Here is a 15,914-nt window from a genome sequence, read left to right on the forward strand (position 1 = left end):
TGTCCCCACCCACTGAGTCTGTATAATGTCCCCGCCCACTGAGTCTGTATAATATCCCCACCCACTGAGTATAATATCCCCACCCACTGAGTCTGTATAATGTCCCCACCCACTGAGTATAATGTCCCCACCCACTGAGTCTGTATAATATCCCCACCCACTGAGTCTGTATAATATTCCCTCCCACTGAGTCTGTATAATATCCCCACCCACTGAGTCTGTATAATATCCCCGCCCACTGAGTCTGTATAATATCCCCACCCACTGAGTCTGTATAATATCCCCGCCCACTGAGTCTGTATAATATCCCCTCCCACTGAGTCTGTATAATGTCCCCGCCCACTGAGTCTGTATAATGTCCCCACCCACTGAGTCTGTATAATGTCCCCGCCCACTGAGTCTGTATAATATCCCCACCCACTGAGTCTGTATAATGTCCCCACCCACTGAGTATAATATCCCCACCCACTGAGTCTGTATAATGTCCCCACCCACTGAGTATAATGTCCCCACCCACTGAGTCTGTATAATATCCCCACCCACTGAGTCTGTATAATATTCCCTCCCACTGAGTCTGTATAATATCCCCACCCACTGAGTCTGTATAATATCCCCGCCCACTGAGTCTGTATAATGTCCCCACCCACTGAGTATAATGTCCCCACCCACTGAGTCTGTATAATATCCCCACCCACTGAGTATGTATAATATTCCCTCCCACTGAGTATAATGTCTCCGCCCACTGAGTCTGTATAATATCCCCTCCCACTGAGTCTGTATATTATTCCCACCCACTGAGTCTGTATAATGTCCCCACCCACTGAGTCTGTATAATATCCCCTCCCACTGAGTCTGTATAATATCCCCTCCCACTGAGTATAATGTCTCCGCCCACTGAGTCTGTATAATATCCCCTCCCACTGAGTCTGTATATTATTCCCACCCACTGAGTCTGTATAATGTCCCCACCCACTGAGTCTGTATAATATCCCCACCCACTGAGTATAATGTCCCCACCCACTGAGTCTGTATAATATTCCCTCCCACTGAGTCTGTATAATGTCCCCACCCACTGAGTATAATGTCCCCTCCCACTGAGTCTGTATAATATCCCCACCCACTTAGTCTGTATAATGTCCCCACCCACTGAGTATAATGTCCCCACACACTGAGTCTGTATAATATCCCTATTCATTCCACTCATGTTGCACAAGTTGGGGGGGGGGGGGTACTGTCCCTTTAACCCTACTGGCCTGGAGCTTAATCAGGTCAGTTATTTACAGGGTTAATGACAAGGAACATTTTTCATGGAGACTCAATTCACATCATTAACTAGAAGAGAATATTGAGTAAATATTTGGAATCCAGGCTTGTAACCCATAGCAACGTATTGAAATTTATAATATTAGCAGCTGGGGGTAAAAGTGAAAGCCCACCTGCAGGAACCCCCAGGTGCCCCCGATGGGCAGCACTGCAAACTGTTTGCTGCTGGCGATTGCCCTTGGCTGGGGCAGGATGGGAAGTTTGGGGCATTTAGCCAAGGTTTCGCTCATTTCAGCCACAGCAGGTGAACCAGGAATTGGGAACGGGGGGGGGGGGGGCAGAATTATTTTATTGGGATCCATATAAAGTGAGAAAGGAAACGATCATCCAGAAGGAATTTTTATAGAGGAAAAGGGGCCAAAAGTATCAAATTTGGGGATAAAAAAGTGAAATTAAATAACAGAGACGAAAAGTGCTGGGAAAAAGCAACAAATTCACGTGGATTTTAGGTCAAATAAAGTCAATCTATTTATCATTATCTCCATTTGGGCCCATCTACCGTCATCTCTCTCTCTCTAATTCCCTCTCTTTCCCCCCTCTCTCTGTGTTTATCTCTCTAATTCCCTCTATTTCTCTCTTTCTCCCCCTCTCTCTGTCTCTCTTTTTCTATTTCTCTCTATTTCTCTCTTTCTCCCCCATTCTCTGCGTCTCTCTTTTTCTATTTCTCTCTATTTCCCTCTATTTCTCTCTTTCTCCCCCATTCTCTGTCTCTCTCTCCCTAATTCCTTGTATTTCTCTGTGTGTGTCTCTCTCTCTTTCTCCCGTCTATCTCTTTTTGTCTCTCTTACTATATCGCTCTTTCTCTGTAGTTCTCTCTCTTTTTTTCACCTTCCCTCTGTATATACCTGTCTCTCTAACTTTCTCCCCCTCACAGTCTCAGTATTTCTGTCTCTCTGTCTCTCCCTCCCTCATTTCTCTGTATCTCTGCCTTTCCCTGCCCCGTGATATTGTTCCTGTAGGTTCTGCTGCTGAGAGTTCCCAGTTGGATGGACAGTTTGTTCTCAGGCTCTGCCCAGTCCCAGATCCCTTAAACACAATATTTCTGCTTCCAGCACAATGCATCAGCGGGTGTGGTGAGACGTTCAGTTCCACCCTGTTACAGCTCTTATATCCCCTCAGCCCTCAGCTTCCCAGCTGCACTCACACTCGGGCACCACAGACTGACAGACTGACTGACAGAGAAAGACGGGCACCAGAGACTGACAGAGACAGACGGGCACCAGAGACTGAGACAGACTAACTGACAGAGACAGACGGGCACCAGAGACTGACAGAGACAGACGGGCACCAGAGACTGACAGACAGACTGACAGAGACAGACGGGCACCAGAGACTGACAGAGACAGACGGGCACCAGAGACTGACAGACTGACAGAGACAGACGGGCACCAGAGACTGACAGACTGACAGAGACAGACAGGCACCAGAGACTGAGAGAGACAGATGGGCACCAGAGACTGACAGACTGACAGAGACAGACAGGCACCAGAGACTGACAGAGACAGATGGGCACCAGAGACTGACAGACTGACAGAGACAGACGGGCACCAGAGACTGACAGACTGACAGAGACAGACAGGCGCCAGAGACTGACAGACTGACAGAGACAGACGGGCACCAGAGACTGACAGACTGACAGAGACAGACAGGCGCCAGAGACTGACAGACTGACAGAGACAGACGGGCACCAGAGACTGACAGAGACTGTTGGGGCATCGGATGCTGATGAGAAGACTGGAGATGCCCAGTGCCCGACTGGTTGCTCTTGTATTGGTGGAGCTGTGCTTGGCACTAAATTATGAAGAAAAGAGAATTATTCTGGATAAACATAACTTCTACCGATCCCAGACTGAGCCTTCAGCATCAGACATGATAAAACTGGTGAGTATCGGTACCGGTACCAGCTTGGATCCAAATGCAGTACAATTGCTCTCTGTACCTTGTGAATTTGGTGGCATATTGGGTATCAGCACCATTAGGAACTGCCATTATATTTGGTACCGTGACCCATTCCTGTCGGTAGTGTCAGTTGGGCCCCTGCCTCCGGTTACTGCCATTATATTTGGTACCGTGACCCAATCCTGTCGGTAGTGTCAGTTGGACCCCTGCCTCCGGTTACTGCCATTATATTTGGTACCGTGACCCAATCCTGTCGGTAGTGTCAGTTGGGCCCCTGCCTCCGGTTACTGCCATTATATTTGGTACCGTGACCCAATCCTGTCGGTAGTGTCAGTTGGGCCCCTACCTCCAGTTACTGCCATTATATTTGGTACCGTGACCCAATCCTGTCGGTAGTGTCAGTTGGGCCCCTGCCTCCGGTTACTGCCATTATATTTGGTACCGTGACCCAATCCTGTCGGTAGTGTCAGTTTGACCCCCTGCCTCCGGTTACTGCCATTATATTTGGTACCATGACCCAATCCTGTCGGTAGTGTCAGTTGGACACCCTGCCTCCGGTTACTGCCATTATATTTGGTACCATGACCCAATCCTGTCGGTAGTGTCAGTTGGGCCCCTGCCTCCGGTTACTGCCATTATATTTGGTACCGTGACCCATTCCTGTCGGTAGTGTCAGTTGGGCCCCTGCCTCCGGTTACTGCCATTATATTTGGTACCGTGACCCAATCCTGTCGGTAGTGTCAGTTGGGCCCCTGCCTCCGGTTACTGCCATTATATTTGGTACCGTGACCCATTCCTGTCGGTAGTGTCAGTTGGACCCCCTGCCTCCGGTTACTGCCATTATATTTGGTACCGTGACCCATTCCTGTCGGTAGTGTCAGTTGGACCCCCTGCCTCCGGTTACTGCCATTATATTTGGTACCATGACCCAATCCTGTCGGTACTGGAGAGCAGCATTAAGGTCTCTTCCCCATGGCACATCCCTATGCATTTCAGCACCCCGTTCATAGACAGCTCCCTCGGACGTCACGGCCCTAATACCCAAGACTCAATAGTGGCCCCCATTGTGGTACGTTTTCCTTTCGGTTCTGCCACCAACGGGGGGCAACTGGCTTCCCACAGTACCACAGTACCTCCCAGTGGGCTCCAACTTAGTTTAAAAATACAGTAAAATGGCCCAGACCAGTGTATTACGGTAGAAAACCAGACTGATGCCTCCTCCTTATATACTAAGTGCCAGCAATGAGCTGACTGCCCCTTGCTCTGGTGTCTGTAGCAGCCAGGACATTTATATAACACAATGGGAGGCTCAGGGGATGGGCTCAGCTCAGGGAGCCATAGGCCTTACCCCCTCCCCTCTGCTTCCAGACCTGGGACTCGGCTTTAGAGGCGATGGCCAAATCCTATGCGGAGAAGTGCATCTGGGAACATAACAAGGACAGAGGATTCATTGGGGAAAACCTGTTTGTGATGTCTGGGTCATCGCTGGACGTGGCGCTGGGTCTGGACGACTGGCACAAAGAGCGGGGTTACTATAACTTTACTACAGGGATGTGCCAGGAAGGGCAGATGTGCGGCCACTATACCCAGGTGGGTAAATCTGCATCCATATAGTCCTAGCCAATTGCAGCCCTCGCTCCCTGGTCCCCATTGGTTCGTTTTCAGTTCCTTCAAACAAACAACAAGGAAATGTTCTGCTGTTATTGTGCATAGCAACCAGTGTGTCCATAGAAACCTTCCCACTAATCACACAAAGGCCTGCCTGGGAGTGCCGGAGTCTCTTATAGCAGATATATGCAATTGGGCCCAGCCCCGCTTAGTATATAGAGTGGTCCAGTTCAGTCGTCTGTAGGCCCCTCGGGCTTCTGGGTGTACGTGGACCTAAGGCCTGGCGAGTTGGTAAGTCCTAACCCCAGGGCGGGGCCCCTATGTATGAGAGTCAGGTGGGGCAGTGCCAGAGTGTGAGCTGTTGGGAGCCCGATGCCATAGCAGCCCAGGCCTCTAACCAAAGCACATGTGTCCCTATAAGAGACTGCTGTAAGAGACTGCTACTAGCAATGGACTTGTGGAGTTGGTGGGTGGGTCACACTTATGGTTCTGGAGCAGTGGGTATGGGCCAACTCTGGAGATATGAGGTTCTTTGCCCTGGTATAGAGAGAAGTCACTCTGAGAGAAGGAACTGGTCAATGAGGTCCATAAGGGCCATTCCATAAGTGAGACCTGTCACTGATGGACCATCTGCACCCCCTAACTGTGGTCTCCCTAACTGGGCAGGGTTAGTGGGGCCTGTCCTGGGGGGCGGAACTGGGAGTCTCATTCTCTTACTGAGAGTTCAGCAGCGGAAATGTCTAGAGCCCCTGTCTCTTCTGCTCAGCCTGGTGGGCCGACTCCCTGGTTACATGAGACGCCATTATATAGTAAATATATATAGTATATACATAGTAACTATAAGGGCAGTAACATTCAGCTCCGGAGCAAACAATGGCGCGCGTGAGTCACAAATAACTAAATGCCCAAGAGATTTAACCAGAACCAATGGGGCCACAAACCCAATAAGCTACAACATAAAACCCCCGGGAATGCAGAGGCCGGGCCTCTCATACACAGGGCTCTAACACCTAAAACCATCTGAAATCAACCCAAACCCAATAACCTACAACATAAAACCCCCGGGAATACAGAGGCCGGGCCTCTCACAGACAGGACTCTAACACCTAAAATTATCTGAAATCAACCCAAACCCAATAACCTACAACATAAAACCCCCGGGAATACAGAGGCCGGGCCTCTCACAGACAGGACTCTAACACCTAAAATTATCTGAAATCAACCCAAACCCAATAACCTACAACATAAAACCCCCGGGAATACAGAGGCCGGGCCTCTCATACACAGGACTCTAACACCTAAAATTATCTGAAATCAACCCAAACCCAATAACCTACAACATAAAACCCCCGGGAATACAGAGGCCGGGCCTCTCACAGACAGGACTCTAACACCTAAAATTATCTGAAATCAACCCAAACCCAATAACCTACAACATAAAACCCCCGGGAATACAGAGGCCGGGCCTCTCACAGACAGGACTCTAACACCTAAAATTATCTGAAATCAACCCAAACCCAATAACCTACAACATAAAACCCCCGGGAATACAGAGGCCGGGCCTCTCACAGACAGGACTCTAACACCTAAAACCATCTGAAATCAACCCAAACCAAATAACCTACAACATAAAACCCCCGGGAATACAGAGGCCGGGCCTTTCATACACAGGACTCTAACACCTAAAATCACCTGAAATCAACCCAAAGCTAATAACCTACAACATAAAACCCCCGGGAATACAGAGGCCGGGCCTCTCATACACAGGACTCTAACACCTAAAATCACCTGAAATCAATTTCTAATTGCAGGAGATGTTTTCTGTGTCCCCTTTAGATGGTCTGGGCTGGGACAGAACGGGTCGGATGTGGCCAGAACTTCTGTCCGAAGCTTGAAGGTGTCGATGACGAAAACATGTACCTGTTGGTGTGTAACTATGAACCCCCGTAAGTCCAAATTAACTTATTCCCTGTGGGTACTGTGCCACCCTATATCTCCCCCTATAGAGCACTATGGGTACCACATCCAGTGTACCCCTCCCCCTGGGTACCTCTATATATACCCCCTCCCATTGGTTTATTCACCCCATGCACCACTGTGGGTACCAGTCTGGGTATATACCCTATGTAGTGTTCTGTTTAAATAATCGCTTCCTTAGGGGTTTATTATACTCATTAGATAGAGAGAGAGAGAGAGAGAGAGAGAGATAGATAGATAGATAGATAGATAGATAGATAGATGATAGATAGATAGATAGATAGATAGATAGATAGATAGATAGATAGATAGATAGATGATAGATAGATAGATCCATGATAGATAGATAGATACATGATAGATACATGATAGATACATGATAGATAATAGCCAAGAGACTAAAGTGGCTTTCTTCTGTTCATAGGGGCAATTTTGAGGGCGAGAGCCCCTACAAGGAGGGCAGTAGATGCACTGAGTGTCCCTCTGACCACGTGTGCATAGGATCTTTGTGTGGTAAGTACCATGGAACAAATGTCACTCAGGGTGGGGGGCACAAAGGAACCAAGGAACCAGTAGCTCATTTATATCTGGAGCAAGTAGTCACGCTGGTAGCCCAGGAGCAAGTAGTCACGCTGGTAGCCCAGGAGCAAGTAGTCACGCTGGTAGCCCAAGAGCAAGTAGTCACGCTGGTAGCCCAAGAGCAGGTAGTCACGCTGGTAGCCCAGGAGCAAGTAGTCACGCTGGTAGCCCAGGAGCAAGTAGGTACGCTGGTAGCCCAGGAGCAAGTAGTCAGGCTGGTAGCCCAGGAGCAAGTTGTCACACTGGTAGCCCAGGAGCAAGTAGTCACGCTGGTAGCCCAAGAGCAAGTAGTCACGCTGGTAGCCCAAGAGCAAGTAGTCACGCTGGTAGCCCAAGAGCAAGTAGTCACGCTGGTAGCCCAAGAGCAAGTAGTCACGCTGGTAGCCCAGGAGCAAGTAATCACGCTGGTAGCCCAGGAGCAAGTAGTCACGCTGGTAGCCCAGGAGCAAGTAGTCACACTGGTAGCCCAGGAGCTTTAAGGAGCCTGTATGATGATGATGATGATGATGAATTTTATAGTGTTTTACAATCAAATCCAGTGAAAGAGTTTCCAGTGAGTGAGCGTGACTGTTGAGATTGGCCTCACTAAGTGAATGAGTGAGTGAGTGTGACTGTTGAGATTGGCCTCACTGAGTGAGTGAGCTACTATAGGCTACTACAGGCTACTATAGGCTATTGTAGGCTACTACAGGCTACTATAGGTTACTACAGGCTACTACAGGCTACTACAGGCTACTATAGGCTACTATAGGCTACTACAGGCTACTATAGGCTATTGTAGGCTACTACAGGCTACTATAGGCTACTATAGGCTACTACAGGCTACTATAGGCTACTACAGGCTACTATAGGCTACTATAGGCTACTACAGGCTACTATAGGCTACTATAGGCTACTACAGGCTACTATAGGCTACTACAGGCTACTATAGGCTATATATACCTACCTATTATATCCATCTATCTATCGTCTGTCTACCTACCTACCTATATTTATACTGTTACACACTGTAGGTAATTGGCTAATGTGCTGTGTATATATATTAGTTATTAGTGGGACAAAGCAGAAAGGAATGAGTACTGAGTAACTGCACACAATAAGTACATATAATAAAGATGCAGGGAGTTTGGATTCCCTTACAGCCTATAAATGGGCAGCACCCACATCTACTTTACACATTTCCGCCCAACACAGTCTATCGGCTCAGTTGGTTCTGGTGTAATGGGTCATTTCTGTTTATTAGAGAACATGAACGAGACAGAGAAGAGCAGTCAAGTTGCAGGGATCACCCCCTGGGCAGATTCTGCCAGTGTAAGCCCGGCCGGCATACGAGTGGACGGAACACACACAAACCCAGTACAGGCAATGGAAGATACCAGTCCAACACGTAGTTCTCAGCCAGAACCTACTGGCAGCCAAATAGCCTGGCTCCAACCAACAGAAAGCTCCATAGCAAAGGGAATCACGCTAAAGCAGCCAATGGACATTGTTTCCTCTCCCCTGGGATCTGAAGGCTTTAGTGCAAAACAGAAAACAGAAGAGAACGGTCCAACACAACCACATACGGATCAAAGTTCTACAGAACATGTTACAAGTCCATATTCTGTAACACCAGGATCAAACACAAAAGGACTTCTAGAGAGAACAGTGACCCAATCTGTGCCTTCAACTCCTCAGCCAGACCATTCATCCTCCTCGGCACTAACTTTGCCTTTCAACCTGCTGCCTTCAGATAAACCTTTCTCTGATAAACCAAGAGCCCATCCAGTAGTCAGAAAACCAGAAACACAGAAGGACCAGCCCTTCCAACCACAGAGAAAGACATCAAACTTTCCACCAAGTCAACCAAACCCTAAGGCCAAAGGCAATGGCTCCCTGTCATCAGCTTCAGCTAGCCAAGGCAAGAGTGACCAGTACAAAGCATTCTCTAAAAAGAACCTCACCTTCAGACCAGCTAAACCCCCAACTGCCAAGAAATGGTTCCACCAGTCCATCAGGTCAGGTAAGAGCCAACCCATTCCCCAACTGCCAAGAAATGGTTCCACCAGTCCATCAGGTCAGGTAAGAGCCAACCCATTCCCCAACTGCCAAGAAATGGTTCCACCAGTCCATCAGGTCAGGTAAGAGCCAACCCATTCCCCAACTGCCAAGAAATGGTTCCACCAGTCCATCAGGTCAGGTAAGAGCCAACCCATTCCCACATACTGCCAAGAAAAGGTTCCACCAGTCCATCAGGTCAGGTAAGAGCCAACCCATTCCCCAACTGCCAAGAAATGGTTCCACCAGTCCATCAGGTCAGGTAAGAGCCAACCCATTCCCACATACTGCCAAGAAAAGGTTCCACCAGTCCATTAGGTCAGGTAAGAGCCAACCCATTCCCACATACTGCCAAGAAATGGTTCCACCAGTCCATCAGGTCAGGTAAGACCCAACCCATTCCCCAACTGCCAAGAAATGGTTCCACCAGTCCATCAAGTCAGGTAAGCCCATTCCCCAACTGCCAAGAAATGGTTCCACGAGTCCATCAGGTCAGGTAAGAGCCAACCCATTCCCCAACTGCCAAGAAATGGTTCCACCAGTCCATCAGGTCAGGTAAGAGCCAACCCATTCCCCAACTGCCAAGAAATGGTTCCACCAGTCCATCAGGTCAGGTAAGAGCCAACCCATTCCCCAACTGCCAAGAAATGGTTCCACCAGTCCATCAAGTCAGGTAAGCCCATTCCCCAACTGCCAAGAAATGGTTCCACCAGTCCATCAGGTCAGGTAAGAGCCAACCCATTCCCCAACTGCCAAGAAATGGTTCCACCAGTCCATCAGGTCAGGTAAGAGCCAACCCATTCCCCAACTGCCAAGAAATGGTTCCACCAGTCCATCAGGTCAGGTAAGAGCCAACCCATTCCCACATACTGTACCAATGTAGAATATACTGTAAGTCCCTACACAACCAATGGCGATACAAGAAATATCTACTGGGGGTTTCCCCTATGGGCAGTATATACCCAGTGAGGATAGTATTGCCCCAGCTGGGGGTGGGGGGTTCCCCTCTGGCATTTGGGGATCCCTGCGCTAAAGAAAGGCAAATTGTTCAGTATGTCACAGTGATCATAGGAGAAATCTAGAAATATTCTAAGCTCGAAGCACAAAGACAAGTCTCACTTTTCCCTTCTGCCCTTTTGTAACTGATAGAATTTTCCTCTTTATCCTTCTCAATTTCCAGATAAAACCTACTTTGCCCACTCAGTCTATAGACCTGGGAAACAGCGACCCTACTGCCCATTCCCCTGCACCAATCAGCCAATGACATTTTCAATGGTTTTCCCCCTTTACTGGACAAACAGTGCGAGCCCTGATGGAGGACTGGGCCAGAAATGGTGGAAAATATCCAGTTCTTCCAAAGATCCGAGCCGTAAGAGACCCTGCAAGCCAGGGAGCTATGGGAAAGGGACTTACAGCCTGTTCAAACCAAAACAAAAGTCGTCTTGGAACAGTCTTGAAAACATCACTGGGTCAGACAAGGCCTGAAAACCGCTCAGGTGAGTCCGAAACACTAATGTGCAAATACATAGGGGTAAAGTCAATTGCCCTCTAGGTGCTGGAGAATTCTTAGGTACTACCTGGATCTGCCCCAACGTTTCCTCCAGGGAGCGAATTTCCAAACATTCCAACATTCACTTTAATCATCTCTATTTGCCAGTACTTCCCCCGCCTTCCTGCCCTCGCTGTAACGCTGCCTGCTGTATTTGCCAGTACTTCCCCCACCTTCCTGCTATCGCTGTAACGCTACCTGCTGTATTTTCCAGTACTTCCCCCGCCTTCCTGCCCTCGCTGTAACACTGCCTGCTGTATTTGCCAGTACTTCCCCCGCCTTCCTGCCCTCGTTGTAACGCTGCCTGCTGTATTTGCCAGTACTTCCCCTGCCCTCGCTGTAACGCTACCTGCTGTATTTGCCAGTACTTCCCCTGCCTTCCTGCTCTCGCTGTAACACTGCCTGCTGTATTTGCCAGTACTTCCCCTGCCTTCCTGCTCTCGCTGTAACACTGCCTGCTGTATTTGCCAGTACTTCCCCCGCCTTCCTGCCCTCGCTGTAACGCTACCTGCTGTATTTGCCAGTACTTCCCCCGCCTTCCTGCCCTCGCTGTAACGCTACCTGCTGTATTTGCCAGTACTTCCCCCGCCTTCCTGCTCTCGCTGTAACACTGCCTGCTGTATTTGCCAGTACTTCCCCCGCCTTCCTGCTCTCGCTGTAACACTGCCTGCTGTATTTGCCAGTACTTCCCCCGCCTTCCTGCTCTCGCTGTAACGCTACCTGCTGTATTTGCCAGTACTTCCCCCACCTTCCTGCTCTCGCTGTAACACTGCCTGCTGTATTTGCCAGTACTTCCCCCGCCTTCCTGCTCTCGCTGTAACACTGCCTGCTGTATTTGCCAGTACTTCCCCCGCCTTCCTGCTCTCGCTGTAACACTGCCTGCTGTATTTGCCAGTACTTCCCCCGCCTTCCTGCTCTCGCTGTAACACTGCCTGCTGTATTTGCCAGTACTTCCCCCGCCTTCCTGCTCTCGCTGTAACACTGCCTGCTGTATTTGCCAGTACTTCCCCCGCCTTCCTGCCCTCGCTGTAACACTGCCTGCTGTATTTGCCAGTACTTCCCCCGCCTTCCTGCCCTCGCTGTAACACTGCCTGCTGTATTTGCCAGTACTTCCCCCGCCTTCCTGCCCTCGTTGTAACGCTGCCTGCTGTATTTGCCAGTACTTCCCCCGCCTTCCTGCTCTCGCTGTAACACTGCCTGCTGTATTTGCCAGTACTTCCCCCGCCTTCCTGCTCTCGCTGTAACGCTACCTGCTGTATTTTCCAGTACTTCCCCCGCCTTCCTGCCCTCGCTGTAACACTGCCTGCTGTATTTGCCAGTACTTCCCCCGCCTTCCTGCCCTCGTTGTAACGCTGCCTGCTGTATTTGCCAGTACTTCCCCTGCCCTCGCTGTAACGCTACCTGCTGTATTTGCCAGTACTTCCCCCGCCTTCCTGCTCTCGCTGTAACACTGCCTGCTGTATTTGCCAGTACTTCCCCCGCCTTCCTGCCCTCGCTGTAACGCTGCCTGCTGTATTTGCCAGTACTTCCCCTGCCCTCGCTGTAACGCTACCTGCTGTGTTTGCCAGTACTTCCCCCGCCTTCCTGCCCTCGCTGTAACGCTGCCTGCTGTATTTGCCAGTACTTCCCCTGCCTCGTTGTAACGCTGCCTGCTGTATTTGCCAGTACTTCCCCCGCCTTCCTGCTCTCGCTGTAACACTGCCTGCTGTATTTGCCAGTACTTCCCCCGCCTTCCTGCTCTCGCTGTAACACTGCCTGCTGTATTTGCCAGTACTTCCCCTGCCTCGTTGTAACGCTGCCTGCTGTATTTGCCAGTACTTCCCCCGCCTTCCTGCCCTCGTTGTAACGCTGCCTGCTGTATTTGCCAGTACTTCCCCTGCCCTCGCTGTAACGCTACCTGCTGTATTTGCCAGTACTTCCCCCGCCTTCCTGCCCTCGTTGTAATGCTGCCTGCTGTATTTGCCAGTACTTCCCCTGCCCTCGCTGTAACGCTACCTGCTGTATTTGCCAGTACTTCCCGCGCCTTCCTGCTCTCGCTGTAACGCTACCTGCTATATTTGCCAGTACTTCCCCCGCCTTCCTGCCCTCGCTGTAACGCTGCCTGCTGTATTTGCCAGTACTTCCCCTGCCCTCGCTGTAACGCTGCCTGCTGTATTTGCCAGTACTTCCCCCGCCTTCCTGCCCTCGCTGTAACGCTGCCTGCTGTATTTGCCAGTACTTCCCCCGCCTTCCTGCCCTCGCTGTAACGCTGCCTGCTGTATTTGCCAGTACTTCCCCCGCCTTCCTGCCCTCGCTGTAACGCTGCCTGCTGTATTTGCCAGTACTTCCCCCGCCTTCCTGCCCTCGCTGTAACGCTGCCTGCTGTATTTGCCAGTACTTCCCCCGCCTTCCTGCCCTCGCTGTAACGCTACCTGCTGTATTTGCCAGTACTTCCCCTGCCCTCGCTGTAACGCTGCCTGCTGTATTTGCCAGTACTTCCCCCGCCTTCCTGCCCTCGCTGTAACGCTGCCTGCTGTATTTGCCAGTACTTCCCCTGCCCTCGCTGTAACGCTGCCTGCTGTATTTGCCAGTACTTCCCCCGCCTTCCTGCCCTCGCTGTAACGCTGCCTGCTGTATTTGCCAGTACTTCCCCTGCCCTCGCTGTAACGCTGCCTGCTGTATTTGCCAGTACTTCCCCCGCCTTCCTGCCCTCGCTGTAACGCTGCCTGCTGTATTTGCCAGTACTTCCCCTGCCCTCGCTGTAACGCTGCCTGCTGTATTTGCCAGTACTTCCCCCGCCTTCCTGCCCTCGCTGTAACGCTGCCTGCTGTATTTGCCAGTACTTCCCCCGCCTTCCTGCCCTTGCTGTAACGCTGCCTGCTGTATTTGCCAGTACTTCCCCGCCTTCCTGCCCTCGCTGTAACGCTGCCCGCTGTATTTGCCAGTACTTCCCCCGCCTTCCTGCCCTCGCTGTAACGCTGCCTGCTGTATTTGCCAGTACTTCCCCTGCCCTCGCTGTAACGCTGCCTGCTGTATTTGCCAGTACTTCCCCTGCCCTCGCTGTAATGCTACCTGCTGTATTTGCCAGTACTTCCCCTGCCCTCGCTGTAACGCTGCCTGCTGTATTTGCCAGTACTTCCCCCGCCTTCCTGCCCTCGCTGTAACGCTGCCTGCTGTATTTGCCAGTACTTCCCCCGCCTTCCTGCCCTTGCTGTAACGCTGCCTGCTGTATTTGCCAGTACTTCCCCGCCTTCCTGCCCTCGCTGTAACGCTGCCTGCTGTATTTGCCAGTACTTCCCCTGCCCTCGCTGTAACGCTGCCTGCTGTATTTGCCAGTACTTCCCCTGCCCTCGCTGTAATGCTACCTGCTGTATTTGCCAGTACTTCCCCTGCCCTCGCTGTAACGCTGCCTGCTGTATTTGCCAGTACTTCCCCCGCCTTCCTGCTCTCACAGTTTGTATTGTTGGTTATTGAGCTGACAATTTTCCTCCCTTTCTGTTTCAGGGGTATTTGGATTTGCCCCAAGATATTTACTGGCTCATTCTCCTTCCGCAGAGAATCCACTCACAGTTTTATCCAGGGACAAATACAGAGATAAACTTATGAATTGTTCATTTTACTGCAACATTATTCATTTTTATTTATTTAAACCATAATTTATTTTAATTGTATATATATATATATATATTATCTGCATGTAGATAACATGAACAGTGTAACATTCAAAAAATAAAGAATTGAATACAAAAATGTACACACATGTTCCCTACCAAGAAAGGGGGAATGAGTGATACATTGGGGGGGGAAAGGGGATCTCACCATCAGCATAGGAAGGGGTTCCTTACTGTAAGGGCAGTCAGGTTATGGGGTTCCCTACCAAGAAAGGGGGAATGAGTGATACATTGGGGGGGGGGGAGGGGATCTCACCATCAGCATAGGAAGGGGTTCCTTACTGTAAGGGCAGTCAGGTTATGGGGTTCCCTACCAAGAAAGGGGGAATGAGTGATACATTGGGGGTGGGGGGGAGGAAAGGAGATCTCACCATCAGCATAGGAAGGGGTTCCTTACTGTAAGGGCAGTCAGGTTATGGGGTTCCCTACCAAGAAAGGGGGAATGAGTGATACATTGGGGGTGGGGAGGAAAGGGGATCTCACCATCAGCATAGGAAGGGGTTCCTTACTGTAAAGGCAGTCAGGTTATGGGGTTCCCTACCCAGAGAGGGGGAATGAGTGATACATTGGGGGTGGGGGGGGAAGGGGATCTCACCATCAGCATAGGAAGGGGTTCCTTACTGTAAGGGCAGTCAGGTTATGGGATTCCCTACCCAGAGAGGGGGAATGAGTGATACATTGGGGGTGGGGAGGAAAGGGGATCTCACCATCAGCATAGGAAGGGGTTCCTTACTGTAAGGGCAGTAAGGTTATGGGGTTCCCTACCAAGAGAGGGGGAATGAGTGTTTCATTGGGGGTGGGGAGGAAAGGAGATCTCACCATCGGCATAGGAAGGGGTTCCTTACTGTAAGGGCAGTCAGGTTATGGGGTTCCCTACCAAGAGAGGGGGAATGAGCGATACATTGGGGGTGGGAAGGAAAGGAGATCTCACCATCAGCATAGGAAGGGGTTCCTTACTGTAAGGGCAGTCAGGTTATGGGGTTCCCTACCCAAAGAAGGGGAATGAGTGATACATTGGGGGTGGGGGGAAAGGAGATCTCACCATCAGCATAGGAAGGGGTTCCTTACTGTAAAGGCAGTCAGGTTATGGGGTTCCCTACCTAGAGAGGGGGAATGAGTGATACATTGGGGGTGGGGGGGGAAGGGGATCTCACCATCAGCATAGGAAGGGGTTCCTTACTGTAAGGGCAGTCAGGTTATGGGGTTCCCTACCAAGAAAGGGGGAATGAGTGATACATTGGGGGGGGGGGGAGGGGATCTCACCATCAGCATAGGAAGGGGTTCCTTACTGT

The 15,914-nt window shown here is 50.5% G+C and overlaps 1 protein-coding gene across 2 annotated transcripts; it reads left to right on the forward strand.

Moving 5' to 3' along the window:
* Positions 1-2,948: 2,948 nt before the first annotated feature.
* On the forward strand, positions 2,949-14,696 carry pi16 (peptidase inhibitor 16). 2 transcript variants are annotated; one of them, XM_031895195.1, is made up of 7 exons: positions 2,949-3,204; positions 4,591-4,812; positions 6,667-6,776; positions 7,232-7,320; positions 8,630-9,388; positions 10,604-10,919; positions 14,456-14,696. In XM_031895195.1, the coding sequence occupies exons 1-6, from the start codon at positions 3,043-3,045 to the stop codon at positions 10,906-10,908; spliced, it is 1,647 nt and encodes a 548-aa protein (XP_031751055.1). In that variant the 5' UTR covers positions 2,949-3,042; the 3' UTR covers positions 10,909-10,919; positions 14,456-14,696. The 2 variants fall into 2 exon arrangements, 1 of the variants encoding a protein (XP_031751055.1); XR_004220897.1 differs by lacking the exon at positions 14,456-14,696 and having other exon boundaries at positions 8,630-10,267; positions 10,604-10,695.
* Positions 14,697-15,914: the final 1,218 nt, after the last annotated feature.

This window comes from Xenopus tropicalis, chromosome 1 (genome assembly GCF_000004195.4).
Source record: "Xenopus tropicalis strain Nigerian chromosome 1, UCB_Xtro_10.0, whole genome shotgun sequence".
In the NCBI taxonomy this organism is placed as follows: Eukaryota; Metazoa; Chordata; class Amphibia; order Anura; family Pipidae; genus Xenopus; species Xenopus tropicalis.